At 34.4% G+C, this 9,023-nt stretch overlaps 1 protein-coding gene across 5 annotated transcripts in view; it reads left to right on the top strand.

The window, feature by feature from the left end:
- LOC106467008 (inactive tyrosine-protein kinase transmembrane receptor ROR1-like) overlaps nucleotides 1–9,023 on the top strand; it is a 68,337-nt gene that overhangs the window by 27,187 nt on the left and 32,127 nt on the right. Inside the window, exons 1-3 of one of the 5 annotated variants that reach the window (XM_022395098.1) lie at nucleotides 5,819–5,899; nucleotides 8,009–8,126; nucleotides 8,315–8,376. In XM_022395098.1, coding sequence (XP_022250806.1) covers nucleotides 5,869–5,899; nucleotides 8,009–8,126; nucleotides 8,315–8,376 — 211 coding nt within the window. In that variant the 5' untranslated portion in view covers nucleotides 5,819–5,868. Of the gene's footprint in view, nucleotides 1–5,784; nucleotides 5,900–8,008; nucleotides 8,127–8,305; nucleotides 8,377–9,023 lie in introns of those variants that run through there. The other 4 variants (XM_022395097.1, XM_022395096.1, XM_022395095.1 and 1 more) reach the window with 4 other exon arrangements.

The following is a 9,023-nucleotide window of genomic DNA, read 5'->3' as shown; positions in this document are numbered from 1 at the left end:
CTTCTAGAAACCCCAGCGCGCATGCTCCCAGCGTCGCGTGACTTCCGTTGTCGTAACAATACCAAATCCTCTGAAGAACAGATGTGTATGCAGTCACATGGTGATTGTATGTTTTTATCTTTTATCCAAAGGCACCAACATGTAGCATTTTTGCTCAGTTATATGTGATGGATTCAGCAGCAACATGTAGCATGTTCCTGGGAATAGAAAGTTTATATTTCTTCTGTTTTTTTCTTTTGTGTATTGCCAGTTTTATACGAAATAGTTTTGGTTTCCAGTGATTTCCCGTCATTGCTGACGGGCTTTTACGTTGATATATAAAAGCTCAAATGTCTCTCTCTTCGTGGGTCTGTTCCTGATGCACAGTCACATCTCTTAAGCTACAAACTGCAAACTTGGAGTACAGATATAACATTGTGCGAGATATAACATGACAATTTTGAGGCCGCAAATTGAGGCCAATGTGACCAGTATAGTAATTTTTGGCTAGCAGGACGACCAACTGGTCTAAAATTAAAAAGGCCGGATTTTTTGGGTAATGTGTGATCAAGAGGGCTATTATTTACATTTATTCTCTGTGTGAGGACTTCTCTTAATCATTCTATCCATGATCAATTATGTGTTAAACGATTTAAAAACTTCCTGGAGCCTTCATTTGCTACTCTGCTCATAATCTCTTCTTATTTGCTCCTGACAGCAAGATAAAAAAATATAGTGTACAAAGAAGCTTTACAGTAGATCAATAGCATGTAAATAAAGAACTAAATCAGTTAAAGCCATTATCATCCGGGTACTCTGCTAGTAGTTAACAGACAAAAAGAAGAGAAAGGAAGAAAAAAAAAACAACTAAAATAGACTAAACCACAGTGATATTTGCCTCGCTAACCTACTAGTTCTGTACTAACCACGTAAACGATAGCAACGCATTTCTGATATACGGGGTTATGTAGAAGCTAAAGGTTCACAAGGTGAATGTTACGTTAAACCTCCTCACGTGTCACGTGTACGTTTTCTAATGTTACAAGGAGTACCGACCATCTTATTAAACGTCGTTTTTACGGAATATCTTGTTCTGTTTTGGAAGTTATTCCTCAAAATCGGACCGAAATACTTAGTTTTGTTTTGTTATTCGGCTTTGGAAGGTATTACTGAAAATCATGTCTAAATACATAAGCATTGTTTTTATTAAGCTTAACTAAAGTGATTGCTAAAGAGAACTGCGTGACCTCAAACTGGGGAAAAAAGGAAAGAATAAACAGTACAACAGATTTTTAATTTCTTGGTAGAAGCAGACGAACATTTTGTTTCAAAGTTCATTCTGCAAATTCATTTTAAATTATGAAAATTACCATTTTGCGTGACTACGACCATAACAATAAAGAAATTCCCCATTGTTTGTTTATTAAGGCAGGATTTTCTTGAAAATGAAAATACTTCCCTTTCTATATTGTGTGGATGATGATTTAGTTTTCTGTTCACAGAATAAATAAATACACGTTTCTGGTGTTAAAATATTCTATGTTTCTAGTAGTCATCCACGAATATATTCGAAACTTTCCTAATTTATGATAGTTTATTTTATTTTTCTCAAGTTAAGTACATTTGTTGAAAAAAAGCAACAAATTAATTTCTCGTATTCCGTTTTGGAATATTAATGGATGGTATAATAGGGCGAATGCCCATCTGGTCCTTAGGTATAACAGGGTGAATATCCATCTGGCCATTAGGTATAACAGGGTAAATATCCATCTGGTCATTATGCGCTCTTGCCAAAGAAATGAGAGATTTTTTCAATGCAAAATTCCTTTTTCTAGTGGTTAGCATGCCGCACTATGATCGTGCGGGTCCATCATTCGCCTCCTGTTACCGCCAAAAAAAAAAAAAAGAAGAAACGAATATTACATTTCGCACTTTGAGGCCGTTGGTGCGTTATGAGTGATGGCCAATTCCCACTATTCGGCCAGACAAAAGTAGCCGAAATGTTGACGATGGGTGTTGTTAACTAGCTGCTCTCCCTCTAGTCTATCGGTTCAAAATTAGAGACGAGTGGAGCAGATAGCCCTTGAATAGCTTTGCGAGAAACAGCTATGTTTGTTTTAGCACAAAACTATACCACAGGAAACGAACTCCGAATTTTAGCGTTGTAAGTACGTAAACTTACAGCTGACCCACCGGGTATCTATTTATTTGTACCTGATAAATTTGTTTTGACATATATCTTAATACATAATTAACAAAAACATGAAACTATTGAGTTTTATACAATCAACATGATTAAAAAAATTATTGGTTTAGAATTATTTTAAAAGTTCTTTATTTCTAGAGGGAGCATTTGTAAGTGTAGAATCTTTGGTTAAGTTGATTTGATTTATACCTCTAAGAAAAAGTGATACAGTTGGCTAATATCTCAAAGGAGAATTGACATAAGTCGCTTATATCTCAAGACAAAGTATATAATTCGTCGCAATTTCTAAACAGAAAGACGTTATGAAAAGTCAAGTAGAAATTTAGGAATAACTTCGTATAACAACACTTATAACTTGCAAGGACCTTTAAGGTTAGGACTTTATAGTTTTAACTTGTATAATATTACAATTTAAAAGTTTATTTTCCTAGAATAACTATGTTATGAAAGCCAACATTTGGTATAACAAGGTCTACAGCTGCTTGCCATATGCCTATATTTTAAACATTTATAAAGTCCGCTAACTGCAAGCAAAAAAAAAAAGTCACCAGCCTTGCCATTGATAAGTTAATTTTCGTAAGGTAATTTTATGTTGAAAGCATAACACGTGGCAGTAGAGTCTCCAAATGCTGGCCATTTGTGTAAATATTAAACAAGTATGCGCTACTTGTACCGATTCGTGGGTTAATGTGAAACTGAAAATAAACTTGCACTTGGGCGAAAGTATCTGTTGCTTATTGTTACAAACAAGCGTGATGCTTTTTCTCTATAGGTTGATCATATTGGGATGAGTAAATCATCTAGTGACTACAAAATAAAATAGACCAAAAACTAGCAAGTAAAATTGATTAGAAAGTTTGTTTTGTTTGTTTGTTTTTTTTTAATTTCGCGCAAAGCTACACGAGGGCTATCTGCGCTAGCCGTCCCTAATTTAGTAGTGTAAGACTAGAGGAAAGGCAGCTAGTCATTACCACCACTGGGCTACTCTTTTACCAACGAATAGTGGGATTGACCGTAACATTATAACGCCCCCACGGCTGAAAGGGCGAGCATGTTTGGTGGGACTGGGATTCGAATTCGCGACCCTTATATTGCGAATCGAGCGCCCTAACCACCTGGCCATGCCAGGCTAATTAGAAAGTAGTAAATAAAATGATCTAGAAACTAGCAAGTAAGATCGTCTAGAAACTAGCAAGTAAGATTGTCTGGAAACCAATAAATATAATAGTCCAGAAACAAGAAGTAAGATTGTCTAGTAACTACAAAATAATATAAACCAGAAACTAGCTAGTAAGATCGTCTAGAAACTAGCAAGTGAGATCGTCTAGAAACTAGCAAGTAAGATCGTCTAGAAACTAGCAAGTAAGATCGTCTAGAAACTAGCAAGTGAGATCGTCTAGAAACTAGCAAGTAAGATCGTCTAGAAACTAGCAAATAAAATAGTCTGGAAACTATCAAGTAAGACCGTTTAGAAACCAGTAAATAAAATAGTCTAGGAACTAGCAAGTAAGATTGTCTGGAAACAAGGAAGTTAGTCTAAAAACTTTATAGTGTTCATCTTTTACGAATCCTTAACGACTGGATGTAGGATTGTATAAATAAACACTTGTTTACAAGTTTGTCACCATGTTTGTTTGCATAGAAATAAACATAATCCAAGTTAGAAAGGATGATAACGTCAATACTTATGGTTTTTTATTTGAGATTTGTGTGTGTGTGTATGTGGCGCCATCAAGTGGCAGAACTGGTTTTAGTATTTGACTCTGTCTATATCTACTTCGAAATTATTGGACGGGTTCTAACCAAAAGCTGGTACAATTGTAAATAAGCAAATCCTACTCGATCTAACGTTTTGGAAATTAAAACCACAAAGAAATGTTTAGCTTGTGTATCTTGCTCACATGTGATACAGTTTGAGATATTTCGAGAATTTTTTGATATTTTTACATATAGCCTGCAGTGCTTTGAATCACAGTTTTATAACACTGTTCTTGGTTGAATGTTTGTAATTTCGTATGTAAATAGTAGTTATACTAGATGTACTTCCGCGGAGTCCCCGAAAGTGTTCTCTTTCAAGAGTAATTAAAATTAAGAGTAACAAATATTTATATTTCTTGCTTTTGAAATTCATATGTCATGCTGTGTTGTAGCCTACAGAGTGCACGATTCTTTTCGTGATTCATGACATGTGTACGTTTTACTGTCGTCACTACAGTACAAATTGCATCATTAAGCATCCCTTATGTGATGTGATTTTAGTGTTTACTGACTGACTGACAGACAACACACTACTGTATAGTGGTGCGAGTGGTTAAAACATGTGACCCCTCCGGGAGGTCTTCAATCCCTTTCGGTGAAATAAACGTAAATATTTCCTTTTGTTTTCTGCGAAGCAAAACATATATAATGATTCTTTGCGTGTGTGTGTGTGGGGGGGGGGGTCAAGTTGATAAATACACTTGATATGGTAGGGACACTGAATTATAGTTACGTTAATTTTTCATGTTCTCAGATATGTAATAAACAGCGTTTAAAATAGAAATATCGTAATTAAGTTATATTCATAAAGTTATTTACCTTCTGTTTAGTTTTTCTTACATTTTATAGGTGGAACTAATTACCGAGGCCCTTAGTTGACCGATCGAAGCAATTATTTAATATTTTCGTTGTTTCTAAAGTAAGCTGTATATCTAGGCCATGGTTATACATGTAGGTAAAAACGCACGTTATGTTATTTAACTAATGTAGCAAGATTCTGTTCTTTTCATGGTTATAATTTTTCCTTTTTTTTTTTACACGTTTACTTGTTATTACATAGTATTATTTTGGTGGATTTTAAACAATTGTAATAGGCCTAAACCGCTTACTCTACACATTTATAGTCTTAAGTTTTGTGATGACATCGTAGTTGGTACATAATTATACAATTAGAAAATATTAACTACATTTTCTGTTGTTATGATAGTTAGAAAACAATGGTCTAGAGAGTTAATAAAAAATATTGGGAGTTGTTTCGACTTCCAGAAAAGAAGAATAGTAACTGACAATTTAAAATAAATTTTTATCTATTAGTTTGCATATCGACAAATGAATAGGTAATTTTTAGGGTTAGTAAGATATTTAATCTTTATGGTACCGCTATTTTGTTCCTATTAATTACATATTTTTATTATTTTCTAATTATTTATTTATTTTTAAGCCTCCCCAGTGGTACAGCGGAATGTCTGCGGACTTATAACGCTACAAACCGGGTTTCGATGCCCGTGATAGGCAGAGCACAGATAGTCCATTGTGTAGCTTTGTGCTTAACTACAATCAATGAATAATGATCTTCTGTGAATGACACAGTATCAAATATGTAGATTGTATTCTGTAATGAATTTAAACGTAGTTAAATTAATACAGAAGAAGAATACACTCAACAACCATTTATCGTGTGGTTTTTGTATGCCCAACCACCAGCAACATTTGTGACGTAAACCGTCATTTTGTATAACTCCGTAGATAACCGATATGAACAACAGAAGAATCTTGTGTAAAAACAATAGCAATGTTTTTAAATTTAATTATGTTTATGAATACCTTGTGTTTTCTTTTAGTGACTCGTCATAAACATACGTCTCGGTCGAGTGACATATGGCTATCCAAAAAGTTAAGTGAAATAGAGGGCGCTGGGTTCGTGGATGATTTGGCAGATGAAGAGCGGAAAGACGAGTGAGTTAATACAATCATTTTACAATAATTATAATACTTAGATTTATTTAAACTAAATGAGTATTTTATAACCAAAAACTAAATTATTGATCAACTGTAACACGAAAGTTAGTATAATACGTAAAATAATTCTTGAGAAAGTTGTGTAAAATTAAGTATAACAGATGAATTAGATAATTTAATTGTTTTGTTACGTCTCCGTTTGTTAATTAACTTTCCGTAACTTCGTTCCGACGAAATTTTAGCGACACAAGTCCTTACTGAATAAAACTGGTTTATTCTTTCCGAATATAACTTTACGATACACTTAATTTCAACAATCGCGCTAAAACAAACGCTATAACAACGAACGTGCTCAATAATACTCTCTGACTGCAGATCAATTACTTACTGTCTACTCACACATTGTTCCGTCACGTTGTCACCCTCTTATATACATATACCAGCCTACCCTATATCTAGTAATCTCCCGACTATTCCCGAAGGTTCGAGAGGTGGCGTGACACTAGTCACGTGACCTCGCTGACGCAACAGTTTTCTTATTCCTAACACAAACTTTAGTTTGTTATTGTATTGAAGTTTCAGATAATTTATTATATGTTTTAATTCGTTTATGCTCGCGTTCTTTAAAAAATGTTAAATTTTAAAGATTCCCGTTATACATTTGTTAGTTTAGAATAATCGAGAAGTTTCTCAAATACAAACAGATATTGAGAAAAGCACGCGAAAAAACAAATATCTTAAAGTATTTCTTTTTTTAATTTATTTATTTCATTGCAAATCTGTAATTCAAATGATAATATTGTACCAAAAATTGTCTGTGACAAATTTATTCCTGTGTAGTGCAAGTATAAAAAAAACTTAGATTTCAACATGATGGTCAAAACAAAGTGTAGGCCTAGTAGTCAGCGTGCTCAGACTATGAATCCGAGAATTCATGGTTTGTGTTCCGTTGCCGCAACAAACGCGCTTCAAATCGCACTATTCAAAAAAATTAGTTCAAGAGTTAGCGATGGATGGTGTGGACTTGCTGCCTTCTCTCTAGTGTAACAGGTATGGCTATGGGCTGACAAAATATTCTAAAAACAAAAAAGTAACACATGTTTGGGTTCTTTGTTTTGTATATTTTCAAGTAAAATGCAGGATATCATATACGTTGTTCTTCTCGGATAAGATATGATATTTATTCATACACACACAGAGGTGTAGAAGGCAAATTAAAGGGAGGAGGCATGGTTTATTTGACAGAGCGAAGCGAGGGAATGTGCGCTACAGGCGCACTGATTACGGCCGGGTTTTAGGATTCGTCTTTAGGGCTCTTGGATTCTGGATTAAATGTTATTTATTCTTCTGTTGTTCCTGGGAGTAATTTCCCTAGTTTTGATGCATTTTTACTGGGACATAATGAAAAGTGGGGGTTCCTACGTCACTGTATATATTCATGCTGGGAAGCCTAAAGGTTTTCTTTCTATTATCAATGACTTCTGATCAAAATAAAGTAAATAGAACTTTAAAAACGTCCCTAGTCAGTTTGCAGTAAGCTTACGGACTTACAACGCTAAAATTCAGGGTTCCATTCCCTGCATGGGACATAGCGCAGATAGCTCATAGTAGTTCAGTAATGTTGTTTCTTGAAATACCGTCCGTTGTCACTTTTTAGCCCAGTACTACCCCAAACTAATGTTTCTTCGAATATTGTCCGTTGTCTGTTTAGCTCAGTAATACCCCAGAGCTATTGTTTCTTGGGATATTTTCCGTTGTCACTGGTATTCCACAACTGTTGTTTCTTGGAATAACGTCCGTTGTCACTTTTCAGCCCAGTACTACCCGAAACTAAAGTTTCTTGGAACACCGTCCGTTGTCACTGTTTAGTTCGGTACTACCCCAGAGCTATTGTTTCTTGGAATATTTTCCGTTGTCACTATTTTATATAGTGTCCTTTGCCAGATTGTCTCTTGGAATAATGTCAGTACTTCAGAGCTCCCAGTTACAGATAAACTTTTAAAAGAAATCTTTAATGTATTTGAATGACATTAGGAAAAAAAAAGAACTAATTAGATTTTTTCTTCCTTTTTCTAAATGATGCCGTTTTGGGATATTTCCCTGGAGACTTATTTGTAAGATTGGAAAACTATAGCGCTAAATATTGGGGTTCGATTCCGGCGGCGGACATAGCACACTCAGCCTATTGCGTCGAAACGAAACCCATTTTCTGGATTGTTGTTATGTACGTATAGTATGTTTTATATTACATATTAATTGTACTGTGAAAAACGTGTTAATTTACATGTTTTTGATATAAGGTATCGTGCCTACTATTCATGATCAGTATAATCATAAGTTTTTATACACTTATTACTTTTCTGCCGTTTGTAGTTTATATATATATATATGTATATATAATAGTTTTTTCAGCTTGGAAGCAGAGGATGTTACTTCTACAACATCTCAGCCAAAAGAAAATGAATCAAACAAAGGTAGAGATTTATTTGTCTGTACGTACAATGTTTAATTTTGTACCCACATACAGTTAACAAATTTGCACAAAATTATTTTATTATTTTGTCTCTCTCTGTATGTCTATATAGATAGCTTTCGAGTTTATTTTGTAATGTTTTCATATATCTGATTGAGCAAAAAAAAATAATAGAAAAAAACGTTTATTTTAAGGTATTTAATTTGTGATACGAAGTATTTATTAGTTTGTAACTTTTCTTTTGTCGTCACTTTAGACACTATAACATTTTCAGTTTTGTCCCACAAAAAATTTTAAATTTATTACAGAGGGAGTAGCGACAGCTTGATATCTTGTCGAATATCGCGGCTCCAAACTGTTCAAACAGGTTATCTTCATTGCAGAGTTAGGCGGCTTCCTACCATTTTGATGTGTCCCAAGTGGAAACAAACAATTACAAAACAATTGTTTAATCTATATAAATATAATAGTACTGTCTGTCGTATGTCCATGTAATTACGTCGCAGGGTATGGATGGATCTTCAAAATTAGTACGGAGGTTCATTGGGTCTATGGGGAGATACGTACACATTTTCAATTTTGCGTTTTTCATTTTTTCCACGACTTCGCCCCCTGTTGGTGGATCTTCACCAAATTTGGCAGGAAGGT

Source organism: Limulus polyphemus, unplaced genomic scaffold (genome assembly GCF_000517525.1).
Source record: "Limulus polyphemus unplaced genomic scaffold, Limulus_polyphemus-2.1.2 Scaffold2459, whole genome shotgun sequence".
Taxonomy (NCBI): domain Eukaryota; kingdom Metazoa; phylum Arthropoda; class Merostomata; order Xiphosura; family Limulidae; genus Limulus; species Limulus polyphemus.
Note: the sequence above shows the minus strand (reverse complement) of the source record. Positions and strands in the feature narration are given on the sequence as shown.